At 36.3% G+C, this 15,137-nt stretch overlaps 2 protein-coding genes and 1 long non-coding RNA gene across 9 annotated transcripts; 1 reads left to right on the plus strand and 2 right to left on the minus strand.

Moving 5' to 3' along the window:
- Positions 1-25: 25 nt before the first annotated feature.
- Positions 26-2,611, minus strand: Slu7 (Pre-mRNA-splicing factor Slu7). 6 transcript variants are annotated; one of them, XM_089839615.1, is made up of 7 exons: positions 2,467-2,611; positions 2,355-2,404; positions 1,635-2,267; positions 1,278-1,575; positions 917-1,218; positions 708-818; positions 26-646 (listed from the first exon to the last, which is right to left on the minus strand). In XM_089839615.1, the coding sequence occupies exons 3-7, from the start codon at positions 2,241-2,243 to the stop codon at positions 164-166; spliced, it is 1,803 nt and encodes a 600-aa protein (XP_089695741.1). In that variant the 5' UTR covers positions 2,244-2,267; positions 2,355-2,404; positions 2,467-2,611; the 3' UTR covers positions 26-163. The 6 variants fall into 6 exon arrangements, with proteins under 6 accessions (XP_089695741.1, XP_089695744.1, XP_089695742.1 ...); XM_089839618.1 differs by having other exon boundaries at positions 2,355-2,399; positions 2,467-2,599; XM_089839616.1 differs by having other exon boundaries at positions 1,635-2,404.
- Positions 2,612-3,174: 563 nt separating this feature from the next.
- Positions 3,175-8,312, plus strand: LOC149673864 (uncharacterized). 2 transcript variants are annotated; one of them, XM_089839631.1, is made up of 5 exons: positions 3,175-3,594; positions 3,688-3,880; positions 3,964-4,154; positions 6,650-7,522; positions 7,589-8,312. In XM_089839631.1, the coding sequence occupies exons 4-5, from the start codon at positions 7,428-7,430 to the stop codon at positions 7,839-7,841; spliced, it is 348 nt and encodes a 115-aa protein (XP_089695757.1). In that variant the 5' UTR covers positions 3,175-3,594; positions 3,688-3,880; positions 3,964-4,154; positions 6,650-7,427; the 3' UTR covers positions 7,842-8,312. The 2 variants fall into 2 exon arrangements, with proteins under 2 accessions (XP_089695757.1, XP_089695758.1); XM_089839632.1 differs by having other exon boundaries at positions 3,175-3,880; positions 3,937-4,154.
- On the minus strand, positions 8,261-9,951 carry LOC149673865 (uncharacterized). Its single transcript, XR_016366942.1, has 2 exons — positions 9,834-9,951; positions 8,261-8,754 (listed from the first exon to the last, which is right to left on the minus strand). It is a non-coding gene; the product is annotated as an uncharacterized LOC149673865 (long non-coding RNA).
- Positions 9,952-15,137: the final 5,186 nt, after the last annotated feature.

A 15,137-nucleotide genomic window follows, 5' to 3' on the forward strand; every position in this document is an offset into this window, starting at 1 on the left:
GAAGAAAGAAATATTATGGCGCCAATTTCCAAAATTACTAAGCCTTGTACTCGGGATCATTTATTTTAAAAATGTACATTGGAAAGTTACAACCGCATTATAATAATATAATTTGAATGAAAATAAACAAAATTTAACATAAATACATAGATGTACATCATATCTAAGCCTTTTTGCCCAAAAATGCACTCATGGGATCTTCGGGTCTGGCTCTCTTTAGGAAATAGGCCTCCATTTCTTCATCAGTGGGTCCTTTCACTTCGTACATACTATTATAAGGTCTCTTTCGTTCGTCCATGGATAATAAACGTTCGCCTTCCCTTTGATTAGCATCCTCTTTCTCTAAAGCCTTTTTAAGTTTCGTTTCATCGTCTTCCTCTTCAGCTTCAGAAGCTTCTGATCCCGAAGAAGCATCATCGGAATCTGATCCCTTCTTCTTGTTGGCCATCCTTTTCTTTTGTCTGTGATCACGTTTCTTTTGCTTTTTCTTTTGATTCTTAGTTTGTTTGCTACGTTCTAGCAAAGCTTCCACGTGTTGTTCCAATAAGGATTTTTGCGGAGTCTCCTTTACGGGTTGTTCACTTTGATGAGAGGAACTCGGAAGGTCTAACATATCCTCGGTTTCGGGGATTAAGAGTTGGGAAGCCTGAAAAATGGTTTTAAATTTAATTTTTTTAACTTCAAATACGATAAAATTAATTACTTACTGAAGTATTAGCGTCTTTTCCAGCTTCTCCAGTACAATAACTTTGTTTAACAAAAGAATGGCAGCATTTATAACCCCATCTGCCGTTATTCCAATAAGAACCCCAAACACTCTGAAATTTAATTTAAAGTTTAGTTAATTAATTATTTTAGGCCTAAACATTAATTAATTAAACCCCCTAATCTAATTAATATTAATATTTATATTTACCGTATGATTGTTAGGATAGATATCTTCCTCATATTTGGATCTGATAACGGGCTTTTCATTCCCTTTCAGAATCTGTCCATCTCTAGCGTATTCGATATATTCCTCAGTTTGAGCAAAGATTAATTCTTTTGGAGGGGCTTGAAGATGTTCTTCTCCTCCGTAACGTTCCAAAATACTTTCCTTCATCTCTTGTTTAAATTCATCCTTCTTAACTCCAAATTCTTGGTTTAATAACTCCGCTTTTGTTGGTTCAGCTTGCAAATGAACATCTACTCCTTTTTCATAAGCTTGCCAAGCAAATGCTACAAAAGAAAAACCGTTATATTAATTTAGATCCAAGATTTTGAGAGCTCAAACTTACTTTGAGCGCTAGAATGTCTGACAGTATCTCCCGAATATCTCACAAAGTTATCTCCAGCAAAAACCAATTCTTCCGGTTTTTGGGCGGCAGTTTTGTAAGGGTTATCCCTCATGGAACGTGTTTTGGGATCATAATAGGCCGAATTTGGATCCAAATTTCTCAAATATTTCGCAACATCCTCTCTTATTCTCAAATTTCGCACTGTAATACGTTGTTTGCTGTCTACTTTGGTACCAGGCATGTCAGCATCATCCGCGTATTTGTCTTCATCATCTTCGCTACCACCTTCTCTATTAGCCTAAAATCAGTGTAAATGAATGAGATCTCGCAACTTTTAGAAAATTTAACTTGAAATACCAAGTCAGCAGCCGCAGCCAGATCCTCTTTAAGTTTATCTTCCTTTAACTGACGTTTGGCTTCTTCTACTTTAGCAAATTCATCAACAATTGCTTGGTAAGCTTCGGGTTGAAATCCATTCCACCTATCCCTTTTTCCATCATAATCAAGACTCAAATCTGGAAGTTCAGCTTCATCCGGTGCTATATCATCATTGGAATATTTCGCTCCAACTTTACGTGGTCTTTCTACACAATCCTTTTTCTTATGGGTCATGGCACCGCAGTTTTCGCAAGCTCCTTTGCGGAATTTAGTCGCTCTATAAGTTTGAATTCCTCTTTGGTAATATCCATCTATAGAAGTGAAGTCGGCTTGTTTTTCTGGTTGAGGTCTTTGATGTTTTAGAGTTGGACCCTTAGCACCAAAGTACCATGGTGCGGATGAAATATATTGAGGGATATGAGGGTTTATATCCCTTCCTTCTTCATCAACAGCTGCGGGAGCTGTTCCCGCTTTACGCGCTTCTTCAAGCTCTTTAGCTTTTCGCCAATCTTCCCTAGTTCGTTTCTTTGGTTCATCCACCTCATTGTTTTTTAGAATTTCCGACACTGGTTTATTGTTCGTGTTCATTTATGCGTTTGTTTTAATTTAATTCTAATAAAAAAAGTAAACAATGCAGGCCTTGGCAAAAGCAAAATGGCGGCAATGGCCGCTCTTTAAGCCTTTGCAGTTTGCACTCACGAGTCACGTCACGTCTCAGTCTCTTCCTAAATTTCCTTATCGTAACTAATCTTAGGATTTTTAATATTGTTCAATATATAAATGAACGTTTTGAGAATATCTTTATATTTACCTTTGAATATATAATTTTCCAAGGATAAATTTTTTTATGACGCTAGTCACGAACAATATCCAATATACTACAAAACTTTGGTCATAGCCCACTCGACAACGCAAGCTGCTCGCGCTATAGAAGCCCATTCAATCAGACAAAAATGCGACGGTTTTGGCCTAAAGGCGGCGAGTTCAAAGGAACCCAAAAATAACATTAAGTTCTATGGGAGGAGGTAGGTTTTTGGACAGATCCTTTGTCCTATTCATCCAAATGACCTGAAATTTTAATGAGACTTTTGTTTTGACGTGTTTTATTATTTTAAAAAGGATTCAAGCTTTTAGAGTCGATAGAGATATTTATTTATTTATTGAATGAATGATTGCCCACAAAGTCAACAATGTGATGTGTAAATGGGCATCGTACATAGTTACAAATTGTCAAGGAGAAAAGAAAATTAAATGTAAATTCAGTACTTATAACCGTTTTCCAAGTCTCCAAGATAAAAAACCCAACCCCATCCTTCTTGTCCAAAACATGCCTTTTAGAAAGTATTAGATTATACAAAATTTTACCAGATTGTCTAGCCCATTATTATTGGCTTTACCTCAAGCAACCAAGGAAACTTTCGCTGTAACGTTTGAAGCTAGCGCACATGTCGGGGAAACTAACCTAAGTATTATCAGAAGTAATATAAGAAACCTCCCTACGGGAGAGGTTTCTTATATTACTTTTGGTATTATTGACCATTGTCATTACTGGAGGGAAGAATCGCATCTCTCGCGATTCAACCATTTTAGGTGGAATTTCTGATAGCATTTTGACGTGTATTGCAACCCGATTATTCTTACAGGACACCCTCTTTATGGGGCGGCTAAACCTATAGCATCTTCTTTCTTCATTACTTTTTTATTTTACTAATTTTCTAATTAAGAACAGGAATAATTAGGCCAAAAACAAACAAAGATTTTGGAATATGTTACACTTTTAATTTCAGAACTTTTATTTGCTCTAGATCAACGTAAAACTGGGTCCCCTGTAAAATGAATTAACTTTCATAGGAATTAGTTTAATTGTTATGATTTCAGGTTTCGACCTATTAGACAAACATGTTTATAGAGTGGTTTTTCCGCTATAGGAATCCATAAAGTCAGTACCACTTTTTAAAAGTGGAGAAAAGTGTTTTGGGCTGTTTAGAAGACATTAGGAAATTATAATTAACTAAATTATTAATTATATTAGAAAATAGAAATAATAAAATTGAAACGCACGCTCCCGCCATATTTTGAAGTCTGCCCACTCTGCCGCAGCTTAACTTCAGCAGCGCCATCTAGCGGTCCGTGTTTGGAGGCCATAACCGTATTCATTCAAGGTCATTTTTGGGGTCGTTTTCCGTTAGAAGTGGCCGCTGCGATTTTCTGTCCGATCTTTGCTGGTAAATATTTTGATTTTATTTATATTTTAAGGGTTAATTTGGATTAAATACCAAAGTTTTATTGCTACCGATCGGAAATTAAGCGTTGGAAGAGGAAAATTTATGGTCAACCGTGCCAAAATACGTTTGTTAATTACGACCAAGGCTTACGGGACCACGTTGGTTGGCACCACTGGCTGGTGCTACTATTACCAAGGCTTACGGGACCACGTTGGCACCACGGATTCAAGGACGCTGTTGCCTCTTTCAGTAGTGGTATAAGAGATCTTTCCAGGTAAATATTTTATTTATATTTTAAGGGCTAATTTAGATTAAATACCAAAGTTTTATCGCGACCGAATGGAAATTAAGCGTTACAAATGGAAAATGTATCTAACCGTGACAAATAGGTTTGTTAATTACGACCATTGTCTGTTTGAAGAAAACATAGCCTTAGTTGATTTTATATATTGGTTACCGAACATAATGGTAGGTATTTGGAACTCCATAGTTCTAAATAACTAATGCACTTTTGTTGCTTTGGTTATTGGCTGTATATTGCCCTTAACTAAAGCGAGTAGAAAACTTTTAACGGCAGATGTATTAACACCGAAGTGAGCTTTTTAAGTAACTATGTTTTCAATTAACAAATCTATTGGTGTAAATATGGGTGTCTAGGACCGGAAATAAGCACGGGACACATTGTCCAATAACATTTTAAAATGTCCCATACTATTTTTAAAAACTAAGGGGTTCACTAGCCGGTTTGACCATAAATTTTCCCAAAGTTTTGATAGCTTAACCATGAACACGCGATACTATTTTTGCACACTCTAGTGGACAATGTCAAAGGAGTTAAGTCGTTTTTGTCCTATGAGTATGTTATAGTCCTATTTCCCCCCCCCAATCCAACCATATTAGAAACCCAGGGTTACGACAAACAGGGGCCGAGTAATTAAGCAAAATGTTCACAAACATACCCCATCGTTCGTACACGACCTGGAAAAGTCAGAGAAATTGAAAATGGGCCTAAAAAGTCAGGGAAATGTCAGGGAAAGATATATTGGTGGGAAATTGATAGTCTGGATAACAGTATAAGGGTGACCAAAAATCTGTTGTCTGAGACTTGAGCAAAACCCCAAATTCGCGGAGCTCGCTTCGCTCGCTCCGGTTATTTATGATTTACTTATGTTTAAATTTAAACGAATTAATTGGCTTATCTTTATAACATTGACAACTCGTGCAAAAATGATTCGAGTGAATTTAGATTGGTTTTCATATATTTACGCCTTGTAAGTTATTGCATATAGTCAGGGAAATTTGTGGAATTTAGTCAGGGAAAACCTGGAAAAGTCAGGGAATTTCATTCCAAAAATTTGTACGAACCCTGTACCCCCTCCATAGGTATAGCATTCCACCCACTTTGGGGGTTCATAACTCTGGTTCTACAAGAGATATGGGGGTGTCCTTTGACTATGTTATAAGGCCTGAATACGAGGGTGCACAATATGCCTGTGGCATCGGTGCTAGGGCGCGAGCCCCCTACTCACTAATAATAATAATGTTATAGTCCTATTTGCCCCCCACATCCCACCATAATTACACCCAACTTTGAAGGCTCATAACTGTGGTTCTACTAGAGATATGGGGGTGTCCTTTGACTATGTTATAGTCCTATTTGCCCCCCACCATCCCACCATAATTACACCCAACTTTGAAGGCTCATAACTGTGGGTCTACTAGAGATATGGGGGTGTCCTTTGACTATGTTATAGTCCTATTTCCCCCCCATCCCACCATAATTGCACCCAACTTTGGAGGTTCATAACTCTGGTTCTACTAGAGATATGGAGGTGTCCTTTGACTATGTTATAGTCCTATTTGCTCCCCCCATCCCACCATAATTACACCCAACTTTGAAGGTTCATAACTGTGGTTCTACTAGAGATATGGGGTGTCCTTTGACTATGTTATAGTCCTATTTGCCCCCCACCATAATTACACCTAACTTTGAAGGCTCATAACTGTGGTTCTACTAGAGATATTGGGGTGTCCTTTGACTATGTTATAGTCCTATTTGCCCCACCCCATCACACCATAATTACACCCAACTTTGAAAGCTCATAACTCTGGTTCTACTAGGGATAGGGGGTGTCCTTTGACTATGTTATAGTCCTAGTTGCCCCCCCATCCCACCATAATTACACCTAACTTTGAAGGCTCATAACTGTGGTTCTACTAGAGATACGCGGAGTTTTTGCACACAGTAGTGGACAAGGTCCTATAAATTTTCTAGTCAAAGGAGGGGACAGATGTTCTATACGAAAGTTTTCTTATTTCCGGCCCTGTGGGTTGTCAAGCTCATTTGTTTTCACCGTAACAGCACCATTTGTGTAGTAACAAGTTAGCCGTATCCAAATGGCTTCTTGGAAAGAATTTAGAAGTTTATTTTGGCACACAGTATTCATGATTCACATTTATGCCGTACTTATTCAAAATATTTGAAATTAATCTTATTAAATTTTTCTAATTAATCGCGCGTTGCATTTATTCCTGGTTTTACTATTCAATCTTTTAGTCGGTTTAAAAGTAATTCAAAGTGATTGTTTAATTGACAAATATTTCAAGACTGACCCTAAACCGTACTAATATTTATCTTTCTAGTTAGGTTAAATGATTTATTTGAAAGTGGAATTAATGTTATTCAAAATACTTGTGCCCATTTAAGCTGATAGTAATTTTAATTTTGTATTATATTGTTTGAATTGAACATATTTTTTATTTTTTTAGCTATCATCCGTTTCCAAAGGAGAAATTTATGTTGGATTCTAGAATGAATTATTATTATTTGACGAATGCACCCTATATTAATCAGGTCAATGAACCCATTACAATTCCTTTCTTAATTCAGGTCTACACTTTGATTTTATCCGTTGAAACTGAATCTCACTAGGAAAACAATTTAGACATTTTAGGCTCTCAGTGAAGTAATTAAATCTTATTAATAGTAATTTTAGTAATATTAACGGCACAATTCCATTCTCAATTCAGGTCTACACTTTGATTTTATCCGTTTAAAGGGAATCTCATTAGCAAAAAGATTATTTCGACAGCCTGTTAAACATTGTAGGCAATTATTGGGGTATTTAGTTTATTATTTATTATTATATTTATTCTTAGAAGGAAAGCGCTTGTGTCCTTTTCTTTTTTAGGGATTTTTTCGCCAGGACATGAATAAAATGCTGAAATATGGAATAGGTGAAAACTGGTCCTAGCCCTCCCTTTTAAGAATAATGAACGTAATCAGGATTTTAAGGGTGAGATTCCCTTTGCGGTATTAAGGCATCTAGTTTATGATTTTAATTATAAATATTTTTAGGGGAAAAGCGTTTGGCAACTCTTTGAGGGAGTTTTGTAGGATCTAAATAAATTTATGATTTATGTTTAAGGTAGAAGGTTGCTTATACGCTTTGTCCTTTAAAAGTAAACACGATTTTGAGCGGGTTTAAATCAAGGCTTAGGTTTTTATGGTATTATTTTACTTCCCCATACTAAGGTATTTAGTTTAATGTCACGCATTTGTCAAATAATAATAATTTGTCTTCTGCCCGAACATTTTACGTTACATCATGCAAGAATATTCAATTGGATTTTCATATTAAGGTATTTAATTTGAAGTTATGCATGTGCTATTTTCTCTAAATAATAATAAGAATTTCTCTTGCGCAGGAACATTCTCTCGAGTGGAGGACTTATATCATCGACTGGAGGACTAATATCATCGACTGGAGGACTAATATCATCGACTGGAGGACTAATATCATCGACTGGAGGACTAATATCATCGACTGGAGGACTAATATCATCGACTGGAGGACTAATATCATCGACTGGAGGACTAATATCATCGACTGGAGGACTAATATCATCGACTGGAGGACTTCAATCATCGAGTGGATTTTCATTGGAAATCCCATGCTAAGGACGAAGTTTCCTGGTTTTGGGGGCTCCACAGCGGGCCTTAGTTTAAATTTAATGATTCCCGAGTTGAACAGGGGCTTGTTAAATTTAAATTGGGCTCGCAAGGCTTACTTTGGGGGTGGTAGCTTAAGTTTAAAATTTAAGTTTCGATATTGGGGAAGGAACAAAAATAGTCGAAAAACACTTAGGGTAGTTTTTTTGACCTTTTTGTGCGTGTTTTTTATGAATTTTTATATATTTTTAATAAAAATTATTTTTTTGTAAAAAAATATTTTTTTTTATGGATTTTGTTCATTGTATTTTAATTATTTAGCTTAAAAGGGACTAAAAAAGGGTCAAAAAAACCCCCCCCCTAAGTCCCGATTAAAAAAAATCGAAACCAAGCCTAGTATCGAAAGTGTTGAAATAAAAGAAAGAACGAGGTTTAAGGCAAAATTTATTCAATAGAAAACAAAAAAACCAAAGTGTTTACAAAAATTTCGAACAAAAAAATATTAAAGAGGTTGGTAAGTTAAAAGTTTGAACGCGAAAAAAAATAATAAGTAGTTACAAATAAAATTTGCAAGCAAAAAAAATTAAGTTAAGTGGTTACATGAAAAATTTGCAAGTAAAAATGATATATTTTGTGTCTTCTAGCTTCGATGATTTCCTCCATATCTTTAAGTCACCGCTGAGAGAAAGAGCAAGTCCTGAAGACATCATGTAACGTGAATCCAACGAAGCGTGTCATCAGGAATGATACATAGCAAGTCCAGAAGACATGTAACGTGAATCCAACGAAGCGTGTCATCAGGAATGATACATAGCAAGTCCAGAACAGCTTCGTGTTGAGTCAATCGGAACAAAGGATGTCATCTGGAAGGATACGTCTCGGAATGACCAGCGACAGAAAAATCCAAGAAAATCATCCACATCTATAAATGAAAACATATTAATAACTCATATTAAACTATTGCCTACTATCATAGTAATCTCGCAGATTTAAAAAATTTAAGAAAAGCGTGTCCTTAATTAAAAAAAACTGGCTACCAAATTGATAAACCGAGACGAACTACACCAACTAATTGCTATCCTAAATTAAAGAAAGACTTGACTACCGTGGTTTACATCCTGAATTAATACTCTCGCTAGCTAATTATTTCCCAAAATTGTATAGAAAATAGTGTTAAGAAAACCGTCCCGTCACTTTATTTAAAATTAAATTATGTAACTTAATAATGAAAATAATTTAAAACATCCCCTAAACTAATTTCAGAAAAACCTTCTATTTATTTATTTTAAATTACGCAGCTTAATAATGAAATTAATTTAAAATATCCCCTAAATTAATTTTAGGAAAACTTGACATTTATTTGAACTAAATTGCTTGCCCCTTTTAATAGCATGGTAATTTAAAATATTTTCTTAGCCATTTTATTAAACCTGCCATTTATTTAAAACTATTCCCACAGGTAGAATCCACAAATAAAATCTAGTTGAAATTGGACAAGGGTTAACTTAGGCTTAGGGCAAACGTCCACGTGTCTTAAAATTATGTCTGCGGGACTTTATTTTCGAAAATCGGTCGCTTTTTCTCCAAATTATTTAATAACTAATTTTAGGAAAACCTTCCATTTATTTATTTATTTTAAAACTATTCCCACAGACAGTATCCGCAAATAACTAGAATTAAATGGGACAAGGCTTAATTAGGCTTAGGGCAACCGTCCTCGTGTTCAAGGGGACTTAATTTCCTAAAATCTGTCCCGATATCTCTAAATTAAATAACTACCCCGTTTAATAGTTTATAATAATAGCCCCCTAAACTAATTATTTAGGGATTCTCTCTTGTCCAAGATCTCGTTGCAAAATTTTATTTATGGTAATTGATTTTTAATAAATAAATAAAATTCACTAACATTTAACACTACCTAATTAATTTAAACACTTGAAATAAAATAAATAATTTAAGGGGAGCTAGATGAGTTTGGATTATTGTAAAGTTTAGGCTTACGGACTGTTAAAGCACCACGAAGCGAAGCAATGGCTGCCAAGTAAGTTGAAGAGCGTCGAATTCAGCTTGTGTCCTCGGCAAAAACGATCAGCGAAATGGCGGAGCTATCAAGAATCGATATTAAAAGCCGGTATCACGATCAGCTGAGCTGCAAAGGTTTTTCCAAGCGACCTCCACGACGGTTTCCAGGCAAAGAATGAGCCGTCTGACCTCGACGGCTCCCAGGCAACAAAAGAGCCGTCTGACCTTTGCCTGCAACCAAATACATTTCCAACGTCGGGGGGCGCTAAAAGCTCCTATGCGCGGACTCGGGTGCGCCATACCCCGGGCACGAAATCCAAATAGCTGAACACTGCTAGGCCTATTTGAATGAACGCTAGGCCTAACTGAATGGACTATCATTACATATTACCATTAACATCTGTCGTGACGTCACAAGTGAATTACCTTTGTGACGTCATAGGCCACATGTATGACGTCATAGGTCACGTGATATGACGTCATAGGTCACGTGATATGACGTCATAGGTCACGTGATATGACGTCATAGGTCACGTGATCTGACGTCGTAGGTCACGTGATTTGACGTCATAGGTCACGTGATATGACGTCGTAGGTCACGTGACCAGGTATGATTAATCCGTTCACTACCACACACATAAGCCAACACACTTATGTAACCAGCACTAGTTAAAGCATTAGTTTGTGCCGTTTTGCGTGGCTACTACGTCACGCTTCAGTCCAATGCACTTCGAATAAAATCATTCATTATAACTTTGATACTGTGTTCAAAATATTCATTGGATAAAGTCAGTTATTCTGACTGTTTATTAAGAGTGTGTCAGGTGTCTCACGTCATCATACTCGACTCACGGCTCTACTATGTTGAGCAAGCACTTTAATCATACTCTAATTCAGAGGGTATCAAGTTTCTATACCTTAATCACTAACTATAATTAGTAAGCTTACAAGTAAAAATAAATTTATCAGGCAGGAGACTTATAAATATTAAAGCAATATTTTATTTTGAAATACATTCCATTTGATACAATCGGATTTAATAGAAATTTGTAATTAAAATATTTTGGTTAAAGTTTTTATTATTTCACGCCATAACTATAATTAATAAGCTTATAAATAGAAATAATTTTATCAAATAATATTTCATAAATATTAATGCAAGTTTTTATTTTGAAATATATTTCATTGATACATTAAATTTTATTAAAAGATTAATAATGAAAATAATAAGAATATTTCTATAAACTTGTAACTTCCGAGTGTTGAGTCCACCAACTGAAAATAATAAGAAAATTTCTATTATTAACAAATTTCAATCGACTTAGAATTTCCACCGCTTTTCCACGCTAATATCCTACGGTGGAAAACGAGGTTGTTAGGATGGAAAACCAGGGTATTTGGTGGCAAAACGTAGCATCATGCTTTTGCGTCCACATAGGAAGTGCGTAAAGTCACTGAGTGTTGAAAAATTGCAAATATATTATTAACCATGTATAGATTAAGCGTATAAAAGAAATATATATATAAGTGCAAGTGAACAATAGTAAAAAAAACCCCACCCAACCTTGAATACAAAAATAACGGAAGTAAAAACCTTGAGCTTTCAATTTCTAAAGCGACCAACCCTTAATTGTAACATAAATACACCTTCGTATTTGTAAAACAAGCTTTGTTAAACTGTAATCCTGGAGAGCTTCTCTATCGAGCTAGCGAAAGGGGAACGTTCCCAAAACACGTCTATTTCTCCACAAATCGAGAAGAATTTTAAAAGAAAGTACTAGCTTGTGGCCCCGGATATTACACTTATAACGTAAGTAAATTTATTGAAATAAGGATTAATTTTTTGTTAGAGATTTTCTTTACGGGTTTTACCACTGTTAAAAGATGCACATCGAAGTACGGTACGATGTGGCTACTCTTACGAGCCCAGCCCTTGGGTCGTCTTGTTATAATTTCGCATTAAATTATTTGTTTAGATAACCCAGAGTTGCTAAATAATTACCTCGGAACTAAGACCAATTAATAAACAAAAATAACTACCCAACCATTGTTTCAGTCCGGTGGAATGGATTTAAAAATATTACCTCTCCCAAGTAGCGCTTTTCTACACTGAGGCCAGAATGCGCGAGTGTTTAGCCCCTCGGTGACACTATAAACTACTTCAATCTCACTATTAAATTATACATTGTCGAGGGGTCCGACATTTACACGAAATTCAGTACGCTTCTCGCGAAAACTTTGAAGAAATTAATAAATTACGAAATCAAGAAGAAATTCCGTACGCATTGTTTTTTTTTTTGGTATAGTCGGACCCCTCGTATATTGCACTTGATATGCCTCAAAACATAAACATTTATAGCTTAAAAAGAAATACCAATATGGCGACAAGGAATGAAGTAACGCCAGAATTGCCAGGAACGTTTTAATCAATACCGAACATCGGAAATTATAATAAAAATAATAAGAAATGTAATAAGAACTTCCATCAAAATGATATAAAGAATGGGTAGATTTTACTGATGACTAATATTTTTGTAGCACCCTAGGAGCGAAGGCACTCGGCGTTGCCCGTCGGGACATTTTTTATTACTTTTCAAGCGGACATTATTCCATAATTTAAGAAGGGTTTTTAAATTTGTGACCGCCATTTAAAATGATGGCCACAAATCGAACCCGAAAGACCATTCAGCCCGTCTATAGGTTAAAGGAAACTAGTGTACTAAATATTTGCGAAATCGGTTGAAACGCGCGGACTTTGTTGCATAGAGAAGATTTTTTACATTACGGGGCACCATTTATTAAGATGGCGGCGGATTGGAAAAATCTTTCTAAGTACGCGCCTACTACTTACGAGTAACGTTCCTGCAAATTTTCAGCCTTCTAGGGCAAGCAGTTTGGACTGGGCGTTGATTATCAGTCAGTTTGTCAGTCAGAACTTTGATTTATATATATATATAGATAAATAAATTAGTTCTTCCACTCTAGCCACTCTAAGCCACTCTAAACCACTCTAAGCCACTCTAAACCACTCTAAACCACTCTAAACCACTCTAAGCCACTCTAAACCACTCTAAGCCACTCTAAACCACTCTAAACCACTCTAAACACTCTAAACCACTCTAAACACTCTAAACCACTCTAAACCACTCTAAACCACTCTAAACCACTCTAAACCACTCTAAACCACTCTAAGCCACTCTAAACCACTCTAGCCACTCTAAACCACTCTAAACCACTCTAAACCACTCTAAGCCACTCTAAGCCACTCTAAACCACTCTAGATGTACGTCATACGATGTGGCTAAAAATACTTTAACGTACTTTTTCTTACTTGAGAAGTATTACTACTGAAAGCTTATGCAGAGTTGAGAATATGTAAATCGAGTCCATGGTCTTACCTTTTATGATGGCGGCAGGAGGATGGGGGGGGGATGAAGAGAAACGTCCAAACCGCGGTCCCATCTCTTTAGATGGTTACTGAAAGAACATGTAAAGGATCAAAATTAAACACTTACGCCCGTCTTTTCACAAACTAAATAAAGAAATACATTTTTTAAATTAATTTTTGGGACCCTTTTACGAACTGAAAGAGCTTACCTTCCTCAATACACATGATTAATAATCTGCACCTAGATTAGGCGGGGATACAACTTTCAAATCTAGTAATTCTCTATTGTGAATGTAATATTTTCCTTTATGTTTAACATACTTTTCAAGTTGCTAATTTAATTACTATACCAGGGATAGATTTAATTTTAGAAGCAGGAATGGAGAACGGTTAGTATTCACTTCAGTACGACTCATAGCCTATAATCGAGCCCCTCCCTCCAACACGTAATTAAAAGTTTAAATTATCTTATAGGCTCACTTAAAGTACGTTTTGATGACGTTGCTGACGGGGAAGGCGAATAATACGTAATTCCTTTTTACCTATGTCACTCTGACCTGCCTCTTCTTTCATACCCCACCGTCCCGTGGAAGGGGGTCCGTTTTATATCGTTATTTTATTTTTTACTAATAGTAAATTATGGCTCTTAGATAAAGGTAACGGTTTTTTACTCTTTCCCTACACCAAAAACTCTACTAGATAAGTGTTTAAGATGGATTAAAGATTGTGGGAGGGTCGAGTTAACGCCCGATAAAATTAAAAAAATATCACTACAAGTGCAGTCAACACGTAATATAGGCGGCGTTGCTTCAAAGTCCTAAGCTAGCATGAAAAACCCGCTATTTTTTTAATTGGATTTGCGTGTTCACGTGATGCGCATAACCAAGGTAACTTAATTGGTACGGGTGCACGAATCTCCCATAGGAGACGCCGAAACCTGAGCTCTAATAGCGATTTCCACTGACTGCTCCAAAGAGTGCTCTCAGTGTCAGGATGACGTAACTGCCCTCAGCGAGTTTTGGAGAGAATAGTTTCGTCAGTGGAACACGATCGAGAGGTCAGAGCGCGCTCTGAATAATCAAAATTGGCGCCGGAGACGAAATTGCAATAAAGTGTGTATATCTTGACGCAAATGGGCCGAAACCAATTAATAGAATTAACATTTCAATTAATTTTCAAAAAATCTATTTTGAATAATGATCGACAACGTCTCTGATATAATTATTGGTTTTAGGAAGAGGCGTAATATCTTTAAAGTAATGATAAAACCTCGTATTCTTCATCTTCAGAACTTTAAGAAGATGATTCCAGAAATAAATAAGCATAAGCGAGAGCCTGTCTTCTATGAGATACCCCATGGTCCGCCATTTTAATTTTATTACGTCATACTCGAGCACCGTCGCTCCGTCGAATTTTTCAGAGCACGAAAGAGCAATTCTCGGGCAGTTTTTGGGGTCAGTGGAAAACGCGATTCTGGGCGAGTGTTGCACTCGTGTTCCCAGTGGCGGACGAAAACGCGCCGAGAGTGCACTTAGAGTGCTCTAGTGCAGTCAGTGGAAATCGCTATAAGATCGGGCAGTCGAAGACTCCCTCACCCCTATATCCTCCTAGCTACTATTTCGCTCGTACCGCTTTTATATCCTATGATCCTATCCCTCGCTCTCTTGGATACTGATAAAAATTATTGCATTAAAAAAAAACACAAGAAGCTTCAGAATGTCATCGAACAAGCAGAGTACCGCTGCGAGGAAGCTTTTTTCTTCTTGGCCCTCCTTGACAACTAAGTATAATTTAAAACTCTCGAAGAGAAGTATTATATACTTCTGATTCAATATATTGTAACACACCTCTCATTAGTTTCATTACATTTGGACCATTAGATCCAAAGATATTGT

The sequence above is a fragment of the Phalangium opilio genome, unplaced genomic scaffold (assembly GCF_054372755.1).
Source record: "Phalangium opilio isolate 3A_F unplaced genomic scaffold, DU_Popi_V2 ptg000048l_1, whole genome shotgun sequence".
In the NCBI taxonomy this organism is placed as follows: domain Eukaryota; kingdom Metazoa; phylum Arthropoda; class Arachnida; order Opiliones; family Phalangiidae; genus Phalangium; species Phalangium opilio.